Source organism: Lepidochelys kempii, chromosome 5 (genome assembly GCF_965140285.1).
Source record: "Lepidochelys kempii isolate rLepKem1 chromosome 5, rLepKem1.hap1, whole genome shotgun sequence".
In the NCBI taxonomy this organism is placed as follows: Eukaryota; Metazoa; Chordata; order Testudines; family Cheloniidae; genus Lepidochelys; species Lepidochelys kempii.
Window position 1 is genome coordinate 127059448 of NC_136384.1, and position 17838 is coordinate 127077285.

Here is a 17838-nt window from a genome sequence, read left to right on the forward strand (position 1 = left end):
GCACTGGCAAAGGGATGCCATGCCACAGCTCTAGCCAGGGGTCAGACTCTGAGTGGGAACTGGGTGTGCAGAAGTCAGATGGGCTGTGGATGATTGCTGGGGGTGGAAGGGAAGAGTTGTATGGAGTGCTGCTTAGAGGGGGAGGAGTGGGGAGAGGAAGAGGCTGGAAGTAGGGGAGAAGCAGCTCAGACTCCCCCTGCCCCATCCCATGGTTCTTTGGAGACAGCATGGGGCAAGGTGCGAGAGATGGGGGAACAGCCTCAGGGAGAAGGAAGCCTGGTTTCTGAGAGCTGGAGAGGTCACTGATAGCAGTGATCTTAGCGATAAAGCAGGGCAAGGTGGGCCTGGGTATAAGGCCAGAGGGACAAGGTGGGGAGGGTAAGGATGGAATTGTGGGCACCATGGTGGCGGGGTCGGGGGGAGCGGCAGATGGCTGGAAGATCGCTCAGAGGGAAGTTGGCTGGGAAAGTGAACTCCGTGGCAAACCGGAAAGGCCGCATTTGCCTGATAGCAACCAAATCAATACAGCAGCACATGGTTTGTGAATGGGTGGATATGGTGAGGAGAGGACAGGTGGCTGGGTTAATGATTGAGCAGGGTAGTGCTGGGCGGGTGGAAAGTGTGCCAACAATCACTGCTGGGGTAGTGAGCTGGTGATGTTGGCAGGGGGCAGGTCCCAGGCTGCGGAGGGGCTAAGTGGCTATGGATGAGGTGCGGCAGCTGTTCTGCTCCCAACCTTGAACATTATGCTGAGTAAACAAGTCATATCTTGGTCCTGTTTATTCTCAGGGTGGGGGCGGGGGAAGCGTTTGGTGTTTGGCCAGGACACAGGGCCAGTGTTTACAGAGCGGTTTCTGGCCTGGCAATGCAGAGATGCAGCCCTCTCCCTCTTGACTAACCTGAGCAGGGGGCGGTTGCAATGCCACTCCTCAGCTGCTCAAGTGGAGGGAGGAGGATGGGGGCTTGCGTGTTTGTTCCAGCACGCTGTAATAAGTGTCAATGGCTCCAAGGTGCTTCCTTCCCAAACAGCTGAATTCAAACAGGGCTCACCACAGAGCCAGGACTGAAAACTAATCCTTAGGAGAGGAGAACGGATTCCCAAGGGATGGGCCCCGGAAGGCCCACGGCTGTCCCTCCTGTGGCAGCACTGGGCTGGTCAGAGACTGATGCAAAAATGAGAGCCCTTCCCCTTTAGCTGATGTGGGGTGTGGAACTAGCAACAGGAGCCATCTTGGGAAGCTCTCAGAGTCTGGCCTGAGTTTGGAGCCTCTGACTGGGGAGAGGGGGAGCTCTGTGCAGGGACAGGCCTGAGGGGCCAAGAGCTCTATCTGGGAAGGACTCTGCCTCTGAGTGCTTGTCCCAGAGACGCACAGGTGCCAGGCGGATTGAGGTACCCACTGGGCCTTATTGCCCCCTGCTCTTTGTGTCAGCGTGTGGGCCTGACTCATGGCTGGTTCTGTTTGTTGTTGCATGACTGAATTCCCAGGATCCCCCAGAGGCTGGGAAAGAAGGTCCCTGTGTATGAGCGCCATGCTTGTGGGGACCTAGCAAGGGCTAGGCGCTACCTGCAGCACTCCCTGCCAGGACTTGTGGGGCCATGGTCACAGCAAACCAATTGCCATGCCCTGCTGCTTACACGGGCTCTGAGCCTGGGGCTGTCTGAGGGCAAAGGAGGGCTCAGTGACAGATGCTATGGTGAGATGATCACAGAGACTCTTACAAATCCTGGGTAAATTCCCAGGATGGCTCTTACCCTTGCCCTCTAACTCTTTCCTGCCACTCCCTGTTTGTACAGCACGGAGGACAATGGGACACTGATCTCAGCCTCTTGGTGCTAAAGGAATACCAATACTCTGTCCCACTTTAATACTTCCTAGATCTGGGATATTGAGCATCTTCATAATCTCAAAAATCCTGAAATAAATTGGTTTGCAAGAAAAATCCCTTTTGAGGCAGTCAGTTTTTGAAGAAGCTGTGATGATGCTGTCTAGCACACTGTCTGTGTCCAAACAGGGCTCTGAAAATAGTCTGGCATTTCCGTGTGAAAGATTATCACTTTGCAGTTGTGTGCTTTGTGGATGTGTCAACAGGACTTTCACCTTTATGCTTTGGATAGCTAAACACTATCCTTGCTTTGTCACTTGATCTTGTTGAAACTTATCCAAGTTATAAACATTTGCAGTAGGATAATTCTGTTGTTTGGTGTTGAATTATAACCCAAGCTGAAGGCCCAAACTCTTCCAGGTTTGAGTAACTTTACATGCATGAGTAGTCCTGTTGCTTTCTCAAGTTGGAAGTGGGTGAGCTTAAGACCACACTGAATGGATAATAATTTGTGGCTTGCATAATTGTTTTGGATATTTTATATTCTGTTGAGAAGCCAAACTACCTAGGTATTAGACTTTGTCGAATTATGAGCAGCAGGAATACATTCTAGAGCTGTGTAAACCCAGTGAAAAAGTTTCCATGAAAATTCACATTACATTTTTCACCAATTCAATCAGTGTAGGTGTGACTGAAAGTACCCCTGTATTTACACCTTACATGCTATTATAATTTTTGCACAAAATATGTTTTGTTGAGGTATCATTGATAACTAATAACTCTCTAGTCAATAATATCACAGTGAAATGTATGTAGCAACATTATATGTAAGGCTATGATTGAAATCCCCCGTATTATGGTCTTAGCACATGTTCAAAACCACACAAGCTGAAGTATTCTGAAGGAAGAAATGTGTTTCTTTTTGGAGCATATTTTGAGGTATATAAAGTCTAGGATATATATATTAACATGCTCAAAACGGTCCTCACCAAGCAAGGACACTCCACCAGAGAAGCAGATAGCATCAAGAAATGAGGCACCCAAATACCCTGAGAGAGCCTGCTTCAATACAGAAATAAATTTCCCTCCGACTGCACATCCCCAGTTATCACCTACCACCCCACACCAGAACCCATATGGGTTGTCATCAAACAACTACAACCCATATTTGATGGGGACCCCATCCTGAAAGAAATCTTTTCTAAATTCCCTCTTTTGGCCTTCAAACAACCACCCAACCTCTCCAAACTCATCAGAAGCGCCTCCCCAGAGACCAGGACACACCAACTCAAAGCGGCAGCAGACCATGCCAGAACAACACATGCAAAACCTGCAGACATCTTTCCATTGCTACAATGATCAAAAAACCCCACAACACACCTTTCAAGACCCGTGGGTCCTACACATGCCTATAATGTGGTGTACCTCAGTCAGTGCACTAAATGCCCCAATAAAAACTATGTGGGTGTAACCAATCACCCCGCTCTCGAACTCACACTGGAAAATAATATGACTTCCTATCACCTGTGGATGAACACTTTTCAAAAAGTGATCACTCTATATCTGACCTATCAGTCCTCATCCGCAATGGAAATCTGCACAACACTTTAAAACAATGAGCCTGGGAGCTTAAATTCATAACTTTGCTAGACACTAAAAATTATGGACTGAATAGAGAGACTGGATTTATGGGTTATTACAACAATCTGCAACGCACTAACCACTTTCACCCCCCTCCCCCCTTCCTTTCCTCCCTATGATTGGAGCAGTCACTTTGAATGGTCCTTTGAAACATGTGTAAACTACTTTATGCTAAACAATCTTTTTCACCTTGTGTTTAGCTGTGACACTGTGAGTACCTTTCCCAGACCTGGTGAAAAGCTCAGTGTAAGCTTGAAAGCTTACCCTCTCACCAGAAGAAGCTGGTCCAATAAAAGATATTACCTCACCCGCCTTGTCTAAGATCCTGGGATTGACACAGCTACAACAACACTGCATATAAGAGCAGAAATGTCAAACAGTGGGAAGCTGAAGAGGATTTGACTCCTCGTTCTTCTCTCTGCTCCGCACATTCTCTGCCCGGCACTTGGTGGCTCTGGGCAGCAGCCAGTGGCTCCTTTTCCTCCTTGAGAAAGTGGGCTGTTCAGTTTCTTTAAGCCTAGAACACTGGATACGGTTTCATTAACCCGTGTGTCCAATGAGAATCTGTATCTTTGTCCTTCACTTCTCTCTCCCAACAGTTCTTAAGGCACAGAGCAAAGCCCTCCACTCTCCACATCATGTCACACACATCAAGGAATTCTAGTTATCTTGGTTGCAGCACTTAATTTGGAAGGGATATATCTCGACCTAGTCCTTGGTGAGTGTGGGAATTCTGGAGAGCAGCTGTAATTTTTCTAGTCAGCCAGAGCATCTATCAAGGTCTTTCCAGGAAAAGGTCTTTTGCCAGGAAAGCTTTCATTTAGGGAACTGATCTGAGCTATACCAGCGAAAGCATTTTTTTGTTGTATAAGCTGTGTCTACACTAGGAGAGTTTGCCGATCTAGTTATACCAGTATAGCTGCACTGGCAAACCTTTTCTAGTGTAGTCCTTGGTTTGGGGATAATTACAACACCTGATAAGGCATTTTACCTTTCAGCTACTCTGAACCTTACATCAATCTTCAGAATTATTTACTGAGCCCTCAGTCAGACCGCATGCTGTAAAAATTATACACGAAAAGACAGACCCATGCTCCAAGGATCTTACAATCCAGTCTGGACAGATAACTCCTTTCAGACACACAGTGCCCTATTTGATCAGGTGACATTCAGAACTCTGTGTAGTGAGCTTATTTTTTTTAATCATATACTTCTGGAGGGCATGGCCTGGATATTCTGTTCGTGTCCCTAGTGTGCGCTTAACTCTTTTGTGTGTTGAGCTGATATTTGTGTGGAGTCTGACATTTTAACAAGTGGATTATTTTAATAAGGCACTGAATATAATGTAAGGAATGTGAAAAAACTCTGAACTGCACACTTCTGCTTAAGGGTATTTTTAAACCACCCTGTTTGCATTTTACAATAATCATCCCCAAACCCTTTCTTGAGAGAGAGAAACTTGCTCTATTTCACAAACCAATGGCCATATAATTTAGAAACGTGCTTAAGAATTCAGCTGTACAGAAATAATTACAATGCCGCATTGAAAATGCCACATCCTGTAGAAAAAGTGTTTACTTGTAACTTTTTTTAAAAATAGCAAGGAGTGTATAAACTAATGTTTCTTATGCCCCCCAAAAACTTTCCACATTTTTAATTAAGAAAAATGGAAGTAATTAACTCAGAAAAATAATTCTTGCCTTCATTTATTTTCCTAATGAAAATGTTTCGGGGGCGGGGGGGAGTACAAACGAAAAGTAATCAGTGTAAGTTAAAATTGGACCTTCAAAGCTTTTTTTTATGTTTGAAGAAAATAAAAATTTATCATGAAAATTAAGCTTTTGCAGCACTACTGAAAGCGCTTTAAAGGCTTTCTAATCTTTTGTAAAATTAAATTACTTAAAATACACAGACTCACAAAAGAGATCCCAACGGGTTAGCCTGACCCAGAATGAAACTGCAGTAATTAAAATAAACATTCTGTTCCTCACCCCTCCACTTCCCAGCACTTCCAAAGTGGTTAACCTTGAAAAATCAACTAATTCTCCAAAAAGAGTCAGGATTTTGCTTGAGTGAAGTTTCAGTCTTTGAGTTCACACTGGTCTCACACAAGGGTATGAACCCTGGTGAAAAATGCCATTGATACACACTAGGGCTGCAAACCAACTCATCAATCCTGCACACACTTACGCATCTGCTTGATTTTGCTAATGTGATTAACCCCAGTAACTTCTCAGGTCAGTAAAGTTAGGCATGTGCATAAAGGTTTGTAGGAGCAGGCTTCAGGTTGCTCACCATTAAAAGCAGGGAGGAGGTTAGTTTTAAATAGAACTGATTGGAAAACTTTAATTGAAACATTTTTCTATTGGAAATTGCCGTTTCAAGAAAACTACATAATTGTATCAATTTTGACACAACTTGCTTTTGAAAACAATGGGGGGGAGGAGTTTTAAAATGTCAATGTCCCATTTCAACATTTTTGGAATGAAAAGTTTTGGTTTTTTGTTCTGAAACAACTTTATGCTTAGAAACATATTTGATATTTAAAAGGGTTGAAATAGAAACAAAACATTTCAATTGACCCAAAATTAATTTTTTTTTCAGTATTTGATTTTGTGAAAAATTGTGGCTTTCTGTCCTGATTTTAGGATAAAATATTTAAAAATCTCAAATTTTTTAGTGGGACGGAAAATCCATTTTCTTACTAGTTCTACTTTCAAATTGTTAAACAAATGCTGCTTTGCTTGCTATGATTTCGAAGGACCACCCTATTGTCCTCTAAACAATTGAAAACAAAATAGGGAGGAAAGCTGATAGCCTTGGAGTTAAAGCACTGAGCTGTGACTTAAGAAACTCTGGGTTGCATTCCTGGCTCAGCCACTCACTCCTTGTCTGGCGGCAACCACTCGCATGCAAATGCTTAGGTACCTTCCTGAATCAGGGTCTTAATCTCTCTGACTCCATTCCCCATCTGTAGAATGGATCAAGATACTTCCCTACATCACAGAATGCTGTAATGCAAGGCATTCAGATACTGCTGTTATATAAAACCTCTTTTATTTATATTTTTAAATATTAAAATATATTCTCAGTGCTTAGAAATCCTTAAAAGTCTTGGAACATTTATTAATGCAAGATCAACTCACTGATCCAGCTCTTTTTGATGGCTGTCGACCTAGAGCAGAGGGTCTCAAACTCAAATGACCATGAGGGCCACATGAGGACTAGTGTATTGGCTGAGGGCTGCATCACTGACACCATCCCCCTCGCTGCTCCTGGCTCCGCCCCCACTCCACACCTTCCATGAGGCCCCACCCCTGCCCCCAGGGGGTGCAGGGTGTGGCAGGGGCTCAGGGCAGGGAGTTGAGGTGCAGGAGGTGTGCAGGGTATGGCAGGAGGCTCAGGGCAGGGGGTTGGGGTGCAGGAGGGGCGCAAGGTGCGGGATGTGGCAGGGATCTCGGGTGCAGGAGGGGTGTGGGATATGGCAGGGGGCTCAGGGCAGGAGTTGGGGTGCAGGGTACAGCAGGAGGCTCAGGGCAGGGAGTTGGGGTGCAGCAGGGGGTCAGGGTGCAGGGTGTGGCAGGGGGTTGGGGTGCAGGAGGGGTGTGGGATATGGCAGGGGGCTCAGGGCAGGGAGTTGGGGTGCAGGAGGGGTTTGGGCTCCAGCCCGGCGCTGCTTACCCAGAGTGGCTCCGAGGTGGCAGCGGCATGCACCGGGGCCAGGGCAGGCTCCCTGCCTGCCTTCCCTGGCCCGGCCCGGACCCGCTCAGCTCCAGTAAGCAGTCAGAACCAGGTCCCTGCAGGCTGGGGGGGGGGGCAGAGGGCTCCGTGTTGCTCTTGCTTCCAGGTACCTCCCCCGAAGCTCCCATGGGGACATATGAGGGTGACAGCTTGGAGGTGCTGCTGGACCCAGCTGCATGAGTCCAGGGACATATAAGAGGTCAGCTTGGGAGTGCTGATTAACCCAGTCCTCTCAGATGCTCTCTGTTCGTGTGTGTGCGTGTGTGTCTGTCTGATTCTGGGGCTGGAAGAACCCAGCCCTGGGGAACCTAGGTCCTGCGGGATAACTCCATTGGGAGGGAACTGCAGCAGGGAGAAGTAGAGCTCTGTATGGGAACACAAGCAGTACATTGATAGAATTACAGAACCCCCTCCCCCCACAGAAGAGTAACCCTAATGAGCATACCCCAAAGTAATGGGCAAATATGGTAACAAATTGGTGGAGAATGTGGGCAGCACATGACCCTAATCATGTGGTACTTGTTGAGTAGTTGCTCCAGAGTGGGGAAACTGAGGCACAGACCTGTGCAAACTGTCTCTTCCTTTTTCAGACTAAGCTCCTTCAGCAAGGCCCCTCTCTCACAGAATATTTGGTAACATCCTGTAACTTTTAAGAATCGTACTTAGAATAACTGTAGGACCATGCAAGAAGGAGTTAGAGTTGTGCTTCAAAAGTAAAAATTTTAGAGCAATACTGTGACTGCGTGAAAGGACTTTTGGTAGGGATCATTAGTGAGATAAAGGAAGTAGAGATGGCTGAAAAAAAACACCTTGGCTGCTCGCTTGAGACAGGAGAAAACCAACAGGTTAGAGAGATGGGCAATGAACAAGGGGAAATGCCCCTTGGAAAGGGGGTGCTTTAAGGGTGAGAATCCCCTGATTGAAGCGAGTCTGAGCTTTGAACAATATTGCACAACCTTTAAGCCACGGGGTAGCGCAAAGAATGTGACTACTGCATGGGCTTTATTTTATGCATGTCTGGACATGGGTGAAATGGTAAAGGGAAGGCAGGAACTGGAGCTGGAGAAAAAGCAGTTACAACAGTGTTTGAACAGACAGATGGGTGTGACTTTATAGCAGAAAAGCTTAAACTGGTGACTGTACTTAAAAATATGCAAGAGAGAGACAAGGCCAGCAGGAATGCAAAACAGTATAGGAAAGAACGAACACACACAACAATTTTGTTAGAAGAAGTGAGAGTAGCAACTCGCTTCCTGGCAGATGAGAATAAGGCAGCCAAGGTAGCAGCAGGCCATCAGAAATGTGAGGCAGAGATTAGTAAATTGCATGCCAAATTTAGTGCCTATAAGGGGATAGTAGCAGCTGTAAGGTTGAGAGAGGACTGCAATTTGGAGCCCCCTGGGAAAATAGAGAGACCCCCTGATACTGACCCCAAAAACCCATTCACCCCTGATTGGCCATACTTGCATAATGTTGCCCCTGTTTCCACAAGGGAGGTTAAACACACAGTTGCAGGAGCCAATCTTCCCACGACGGAGCTGGTCACGGACGTAGTAAGATGGTCTCCTTGTCAGGCCAAGGCTATTGCCGAGAGACTGGGGCCACTGAACTGTGACACTGCCGGCTTGCATTTGGCAAATGTAGCCCTCTGCTGATGGCATGGACTTAACCCCATTGGCTCAGTTATATGCCTCTCCTTGTGATGAAGATGCTCTGGACATAGGCATAGGTTCTTGGGAGCGGACTGCTGCTGGACCCTGGGAATGGATGATAAATATTAAAATATTTCAAAATATTACTGCCTCCTGCTTCCCTCAAGAAACTATATATAATGGCAGAGAGAACCCAGGAGAGGCCCCCGAAGCTTACCTAATTCAAAAAAAGATGCTGGTAGCTCTCTCTGATTCATTACCTGACAGAAGAGAATGGGACTGTTACTTCCCATTATCAGGGACCTGAATTAGTACAGAGCACTTAGGCAGGACTAAATTCTCAGACAGAAATGGCCATGGGGGCTGTGGAGGTAGAGCACCTCACCTGGAATGAACTAGTGGCAAAAATCAAACAGGCAGGGGATTTGCTGCGAGAGACTGGTGTCTTAAAAAGACAAATCAGCAGAAAGACTACCTCAGAGCCAGTGCAGACTATCACATTTGTGAATAATGGTCCTCACTCTGCCAGTCACCCTCCCAATTCTAATCCCCCTACCTCCCACAACCCTGGGCAGCACCGACACAAGGAGACCCTTAGGAACATGATTTGGATGGAGCTGGTGAAGTTAGGGGAGGATATGTTAGGGGAAAATATGATAATCAGCCCCTCAGCATCCTGATGAATGGTTTGTCTCAGGTCATGGGGAAAAGAGTTAATGCAGGGAACCCCCCCTCCCCGGCCCACTAGCCTGGTACGAAGTGCGTCCCCCACGCCTACTCCCTGTCAAAACCAGATCCCTGCCCCCTCTTCTCAGTGGAGGCTCTCGAGGGAGTCGGCTGATCAGTAGGGGTGCCCGGTTCCCTGCAGGCCTCCCCAGCTAATCACAAGATTTCAGTGCGATGTATGGGGCAGACCGACTGTGAGGGCTACAGTGGGAAACGCAGGGATATTACCCCAATTGCTAGTGGACATTCTAAGTTCTCAGTGCATCTCCGGAGGGAGACCCACTGATAAACAAGTTATCAAGGAAAGAACTGGGGACACCTGGGTGACCCACATGAAGGGACATCAGAAGAAGCGCACTGGAACAACCGAGCTGATGCCTTAGCCAAAACTACTGCTACCAGTAATCACACTAGAGACACAGACCAGGTAGAACAAATATAGGCAGTAACTACCCAGGGAAAAACTTTAGGTAAAGGAATACATACCTTGGACTTAAGTACGCTTCAAGATGGGGATACAGAATTCCAGTCCTTAGCCAGGACAGGGAAAGATCCCACAGGAAAATACAGGATTGAGCAGGTTGGAGATGTCTGGTGGGCAGTGGATGCAGGTGGTCAAAGGTACTGGATAGTCTCCAGCCAGGTATCGGGGGACCTGATTCAGTTTGTGCAGTTGAGCAAGGGCATAGAGGAAAACAGGAATATTTTAAATAGGGTTAAAGATACAGAGTGGTGGCCAGGCATGAAAGCGGATATAGATACGGCGTTTGACAATTGTCTGCAGTGCACCATGGTTAATGCTGATCACCAGGTTCAAAAAAATGCATTGGGGCACCAAAGAATAGAGGGTCTCTGGTCCCAGATTCAGATAGATTACATAGGCCCTTTAATCATCACCAGTAGAGAGAATATGCCTGGTAATAGTAGATCGCATCTCCAAATGGGTGGAAGCCATTGCTACTAAAACCAACACTACCTCGGTCACTGCTAAGCAGCTCTTTAACATAGTTTTCTCAAGAATGGGAATTCCCAGAATTGATTCAGATTTGGGATCCCATTTTGTGGGAGATGTTATGCAAGAGCTATGTAAGGCTTTAGGCATTAAGCAACGTTTCCACATAGCTGGACATCCTGAGTCCTCTGGACAAGTTGAATGAACCAATCGCATGCTAAAGGAAGTTTTGAGAAAACAAGTAAAGAGCTCAGGGAGTGATGGGGATGAAAAGCTACCAATCATCTTAATGGTTCTAAGAGGCTCTAAGGTACTACATGGGTACGCTCCCTTTGAAGGCAAATGCGCATGCCTGAAAGTTGGTGGTTAGGAGTAGAACTGCCTAGTGCCTGGGAAGGGAAGTGGTAACAGATGAACGGGTACAAACCTTAGTCGAGATGATCGCTGCTCTACACAAGCGAGTGGCAGCACAGCTAGGCATAGTACAGCAAAACATCGACAGAAAACTAGGCTGGGGAAAACCTCCTTTGATATGGGAATTAGGCCAACCAGTAACCTACAAAAAGTTTTCAGCAAAGGAGCACTCTTTGACACACACCTGGGATGGCCCCTGCTTTAGTGTGAATCGGGCCAGCCCCAGTGTTTATCAGGTAAAAATCCTGTATGGAAAAAATGGGAAACGCTGGTGAAAAGGGTTTCATTCCTCACAGCTCAAAAAGTGGAAGGATAAACCACCTGACCCTCAAGAAATATTATAACTGTCTTCTCCATCCTGCCAGCCACCCTTCTTGGCTAGCAAGAAGAAATGGCTTGGGGCCATTGGAAAATACACGTCGGGTGGGCTTGTCAGTGCCTACCCTGATGTTGAGGCAGGAAAAGGCCGGAAAAGTCCTCGACTGATTATGGCCACCTTCACATAGGTTACTGTTTCATGTTCACCCTGCAATATTGGTCCCAGATTCTCCCCGTGTACACGGGGAGTGTGGAAGTTTGTTCTCTTCTGTGCCCCCTCACAGGTCCCGAACAGGAGCCATAACATCCCACCGTTACACCAGTACACTGCTGTTCATAAGTGTCTGGAGTCTGATGCGGTCCAGGCTCTATGCTGTACTTGTGATCCCTCTGAACCTCTGGAGGTGCTGGCCATCTGGAGCCCAGGAAGTAAAACTGCTACTGTGCTACATGCATGGATTCTATGGGAATGGAAGTAACCCCCTGGCCCTGCCGCGTTGCTACCAGTTCTACGCTGTTGGCAACTCCTCAGGTTGCCCCTGGGAAAGCGTTGCCAATTGCATGCAGAGTGCCACCAGGGAGTCACTCAAGTTTTGTTATAAAACTAAGCCCACACCAGACTCTGTCCCATTCTTCTGTAACCCGTTGTGGTCTCGAAAGGGACGTACACCATCAAACGCAACCAGTGATAGCCTACTTGGTGGTGGAAGGTGGTTGCTTCTCTCTCTCTCCCTCCCCCTCGTGGGTGTTTTTTGGCTTCTTCATTCGCTCTGCAGCAATGCTCCTTGTACCTAACCTAAAGATCCCTGCAGTGCCCCCAAATCCTGTGGGGTTTGCTCATCAAGTGGGTCACTACCAGAACAAGTCTAACGTGAAAGTGGGGATAGGGATGCGCTGAACCTGGGGCATATGAGGGTGGCAGCTTAGAAGTGCTGCTTAACTCAGTCTGCTGAGTCCAGGGGTAAATAAGGGTGGTAGATTGAAAGTGCTGCTTGACCCGGCCTGCTCAAGCGCATTCTATTCCAGTGCGGTGCCCATGGCACATGAGGGTGACAGCTTGGAGGTACTGTTCGACCCAGCCTGCTGAGTCCAGGGGCATATAAGGGGTCAGCTTGGGAGTGCTGATTAACCCGGTCCTCTCAGTCGTGCTCTGTTAGAGAGAGAGAGAGAGCATACCCAAAAGCAACTGGCAAATCTGGTAACAGTGTTCTTAAAATGAACATGTGCTGGGTCATCATTTGAGACCGCTATAACATGAAATATATGGCAGAATGCAGGTAAAACAGAGCAGGAGACATACAGTTCTTCCCCCAAGGAGTTCAGTCACAAATTTAAATAACACATTATTTTTTTTACACGCATCATCAGCATGGAAGCCTGTCCTCTGGAATGGTGGCCGAAGCATGCTAAACATTCATATGCCTCTTCATGGGTGGCATATAAATACCTTGGAACGCCAGCTACAAAAAGTGCCATGTGAACGCCTGTTCTCACTTTCAGGTGACATTGTAAATAAAAAGCAGGCGTCAATGTAAACAAACTCCCGTCAATGTAAACAAACTTGTTTGTCCTAGTGATTGGCTGAACAAGAAGGAGGACTGAGTGCACTTGTAGGCTCTAAAGTTATACATTGTTTTTTTGAGTGCAGTTATGTAACAAAAAAAATCTACATTTGTAAGTTAAACTTTCATGATAAAGAGACTGCCCTACAGTACTTGTATGAGGTGAATTGAAAAATACTATTTCTTTTGTTAATTTTTACAGTGCAAATATTTATAATAAAAAATAATAATATAAAGTGAGCACTGTACACTTTGTATTCTGTGTTGTAATTGAAATCAATATATCTGAAAATGTAGAAAAACATCCAAAATATTTAATAAATTTCAGTTGGTATTCTGTTGTTTAACAGTGTGATTAATTGCAATTAATTTTTTGAGTTAATCGCATAAGTTAACTGTGATTAATCAACAGTCCTAAAATAGACTTTAAAAACTACACCTGGCTCAGACCAGAAATATACAAGCAATTTACTACACAAAGAAACAGACAGGCTTTAAAAAAAAATCCTATTAGCCAAACAAAACCTGCAAGCTGCTGGCCTAGACTGAAAAGCTCTATGTGTATGTACTTAATATTGTGTTTACTTTGAGGCTGGAAATGAAAAGTGGCCTCCTGCCTCAGTTTCCTTCAGCCTGACTGTCCCACTGCTTACTCAAGTCATTTCCGCCTGTTGGGTGGAATGCAGGCTGCTAGTCATATACACACTCTCCCTGATGGGAACCTCTGAGGTGCCCATTGTTAGTGTTTACAAGGAAACTGAGACAGGGATGCTTTCTTTCTTTCTTTCTTTCTTGCTTGCTTGCTTGCTTGCTGTTCTGATGGCCCGCTAGGTCAGTGCACGCAGGATTTATAAGGGCAGATTAGAAGTTTGTCGTTGCAGGAGGGGAGTGGTACATTTGCATAAGAGCCTTCCTTATTAATGTTTAACATTCTGAGTCCTTCCTGTGCTGTTAGAGCATGCACAAACTCCACCATTCCTGTCTATCCTGCGCTGACCTCGCATGTCCTCTGTGTTAAGTTCCAATGTTTGACACTGATGGCATTAATGCTTTTTGCAAAGCACTTTCACCAACTTCCTCACTTGGCCGTTGAGTATCATCCCCATTTTCAGAACAAGCATACCAAAATACAGAGAGGTAATGGGACTTGCCCTAGGCCACACAAGAAGTCGCTCTCAGAGCTGGGATTAGCACTAGCAAAGAGCTGGCAGTGGCTTCTTAGCCCCGTTCCCACCGTACCATGCTACATTCCCTTCACAGCCTGATGGCCAGGCAGATGTAAAGGTACCCAGATGACGAGAAGCAAGGACAGTTCCCATTTGCCTTACTCCTCAGCATGGACTGCTCTGCTGCTTTGACCTTGCCCTCTCCCCTAATTGTTCCCTCTGGGTGAAATTCACCACAGTGCCGAGTCACCATGAGGCTGGCTATGGGGCATTTACACCCTATTTTGAAGGCTTTGCTGGCCCTTTGCACAGGGGTGAAACGTCACTGATCAGAAGCTTCCCAATACACATTGCAACCATATCTGAGATGATAAGACAGATGCATGACGTTATCAGCCAGAGGATTTTGTTAAGGTTGAAAGTACGTATCTGTGACTTGAAGCATTAAAGACCCAACAACAATACAGGAATTATACAAAAACAGTATCTAAAACTAGGACGTTCAGAATCCAGGTGACAAGAAACTTACAAGAACTCTGTAGTTTTATTATAAACATCCCTCCCTGCCCCCTAAACCCTTAAATAAGGCAGGAAGTCTAGGTTAACGTTAATGTCCCCAAGCCCATCACTATTTAAAAGAGGAAATACAGAATTCAGGCTGTCAAACTGCCTGAGAAGACCCTGAAAACATCAGAAACTCCAAGGCTACCTTATTCTTCTCAAACAATTTCATATCGAATAAGTGACTAGATACTTTAGAACCTCATACTCTGAGGTTCAGCAGCTGTGCTAACTAGCCATATGCACTTCATAGAAAAGGATGTGCTTTACTAATCTCTGATTAGCCAAGTAGCTTCTGACCACTTTCACTCCATATTCTCATTAGTTTATGGTATTCTTTCTGCTCTTCTGTGTGTCCTCATCTTCCTGCAGGCACTGACTACCTATACCATATACCAATTTGGTGTCTAAGGCCCCAGTCCTTTAAACACTTGTGAACATGCATAACTTTACTCATGTGAGTAATGGATGTGTGTTTTCTGAACCAGGGCCCAATTTTCTATTTTCAGCATAAGATTTTGGTTCAATCTTCAGGTGTCTGTGTAAGTCCCTCGTGAAGCCATTTTGGCCGCTACTTGTTCCTTCCCCTTGCTCCTTTGGAGGAACTGAATTCTGCTTTTCCTTAGTGATCAGGTGTTTTAGGATTCTCCCACCTCTTTCACACTCATTAATTTTAATACTCCTTTCTAGTACTACACAATAATTGCATTTGACCCTTGCATTGCTTCATTCTGTGAGCCTGCTTCTGATTTTGATGAATTCATGTAGCTTGGGGTGAGTGGTATCAGACTTCCCTATTATTCTTTGTCAATTCTCTATTAGGAAGTAGATTTAGGATTAGTAGGTAGATTTGGATCTATTAGATCTCTTTGTTAGCTTTTCTACATTCTGGGTTCTACATAAACTCTTTGCATGTCTGTCTGTATTTGTTACTTAACAGACATTTGTGGGTGTAGTCTCGTGACTGTGTGGTTTCCTGTTATCTTACTGACTTTTTCCATGTGTGCAAGTCCTCTTAAAGACTTATTGGTCCTGATTCTTATTGAAACTTAGGCCCCTTTACTATTGCTTGGCTAGTGCAAAGGGGCCTTATTTACAGCACCCATTTATGCTCCTAGAGTGGCACAGAAGTCCCTTAGTGTCAATGTAAATCAGGTCATTTGTGGATACTTGTGCACATCTTCCCATACTGAGGAAGCACAGAGATGACTAAAAGGACGTTTGGAAATTCCATTAATATAAATCCTATGTTGGGATGGAAGGATAGCTGGATTTAGAGACTAGGAGCAGGAATGTCTGTGAGGATGTTTGAATACAATACAGATGTATCTGATAGGGGCCTATATTATACCTGGAACAGTAACATTCAGACTAGGAATGTAGGAATTGCCAAACTGGTTCAGGCTCATGGTCACCTAGTCCAGTATCCTGTCTCTTGCAGGGGCCAGCACTGGACACTTCAAAGAAACATGTAAGAACCCCTCCGTGAGCCCCCTGTAGGGCTCATCCTGATATCTGGGGGGTTATATATGGGCTTAACCCCTGAAGCATGAACATAGTATCTCTTGCAAAAATCCGTTAGCATTAATTAGGATAACTCGGGTTATTCTTTTTGTGGAGAGTCTCTACCCTAGAAGGGGTTTGCCAGTGTCGCTATCTGGCAACTCCCTGTAGTGGAGACGCAGTTTATACCTCTATCTCGGAAACGATTCTGTTACCAGTATAACCGTGTTTCCAGGGGGGGCGTAGCCCTAACAACTATGGCAATGCCAGCAAAACGGTCTGTTCAGAGCAGGCCCAAGGGGGGCCCAGGCTGTTAGGGACGCTGTTTTGTGGCAGGCGCTGGGCAGATTTGATAAGGAGGGGCGCAGGGCGGCCTTCAGCCCCTTGCAAGGGTCCCCCACCACCGCCAGCTCGCTCCAATAGCAGGGGCTGGGGCCCTGTTTCCTCTCCAAGGGCTTGTCCACGCAGGGCCCAGAGAAAGGCTTTCACTCTGATCGGGGACCCGGCTTTTAGCGTGGGCGCCCGGAGCCCTGGGTTGGCCCCCCAGCGCTGCGGCGGGTCCGGGCCCGCGAATAGCGGCCTCTCCCGCCACAGACCTGCCCCGGGGCCGGCGGGGACCCGGGGGCGAGGCCCAGCGCGCTCCGCGGCCTGAGGCGGGGCCGCCCCCCCGGGCCCGGGCCCGCCCCCTCCGGCCGGCGAGTTTTGGTTCCCGGGCCCGGCGGGAAGGAGGCGCAGCCCGGCCATGGCGCAGCCCGAGTCCCAGCGCGGCGCCTCAGCCCTGGGGGAGCCGGGCCCCCGGTGCGAGCTGTGCCCGGCGGGGCAGCGCGGCGCGGCGGAGTGGAGCTGCCTCACCTGCCTGGCCTCCTACTGCGGGGCCCACGTGCGGCCGCACCTCGGGGAGCCCGGCGGGGCGCCCGCCTTCCGCGGGCACCGGCTGGGCCCGGCCGGGGAGGCGGCGGCCGAGCTGTGGGCGCTGCGGGAGCGGGGCCGCTGGTGCCCCGAGCACCGGGAGCGGCCCCTGGAGCTGTTCTGCGCCGACTGCGCGCTCTGCGTGTGCGCCCTGTGCCCGGTGCTGGGCGCCCACCGCGGCCACCGCGTCAGCCTGCTGGGGCAGGCCGCGCAGGGCACCAAGGTAACGGGGGGGCGTGTATGGACCGGGCCGGGACCCTCTATGGACCGGGCTCCTGCCTGGCGTCTGCCCCTCTCTGGCCTGGGCACGGGCCCCTGCCTGGTGCTTCATCCTGTTTGCACTGGGCGTAGTGCCTGGCCCTGGCTCACCCGGCACCGCCCTGCCTGGTACCCAGCTGTGTAGAGGGGCCCATCCCCCTGCACTGCCCCCGCTCTGAGTTACTGTGGGTGGAGGACAGGGGTGTTGTGAGGTTGTAGGGCTCCCTGGGGGGAGAGCAACCCAGGGCCACCCCCAGGAGCCCCGACCCAGGAAGCCTGCTTTGTAATGACCATTGACCGGAGAAGGTTCCATGTGGTGATGTGCCGGCAGGCTGCATTTGGGAAGCACCGTCCATCCCTTTCTTAAGGAGGTTGTTTAATAATTCTGATTCTGTGACTGTAAAGAGCATGTTAAGTGGGTCTCCTTCATGCCTCAGATACCCTTTAAGCCGAAAAAGCCCTCCGTCCCCCAGTCACTGAAGCAGTTTTCCTTACGCTTTCCAGAAAAGTTACTCTTGGGTTGGAAAGTTTCAGATTCAAAGCAGAATTTTTCAGAAAGATCTGAGCAAGTGAAAATGGGGGAGGAAAGAATAGTTATCGTATTTAGAGGG

The 17838-nt window shown here is 47.6% G+C and overlaps 1 protein-coding gene and 1 long non-coding RNA gene across 11 annotated transcripts in view; one reads left to right on the forward strand and one right to left on the reverse strand.

The window, feature by feature from the left end:
* LOC140911838 (uncharacterized) overlaps window positions 1-17295 on the reverse strand; it is a 35445-nt gene extending 18150 nt beyond the window's left edge. The window contains exons 1-3 of one of the 6 annotated variants that reach the window (XR_013635852.1): window positions 16913-17295; window positions 8670-8963; window positions 7147-7571 (exon numbers count right to left, since the gene is read on the reverse strand). This is a non-coding gene — a long non-coding RNA (uncharacterized LOC140911838). The other 5 variants (XR_012159151.2, XR_012159152.2, XR_012159147.2 and 2 more) reach the window with 5 other exon arrangements.
* Window positions 16763-17838, forward strand: part of TRIM14 (tripartite motif containing 14) — a 40304-nt gene continuing 39228 nt past the window's right edge. For all 5 annotated transcript variants that reach the window (XR_012159146.1, XM_073345761.2, XM_073345758.2 and 2 more), the window contains exon 1: window positions 16763-17192. Coding sequence is in view for 4 of the 5 variants with exons in the window: in XM_073345761.2 (XP_073201862.1) it covers window positions 16803-17192 (390 nt within the window). In the remaining variant the exon portion in view is untranslated. The remainder of the gene's footprint in view (window positions 17193-17838) is intronic.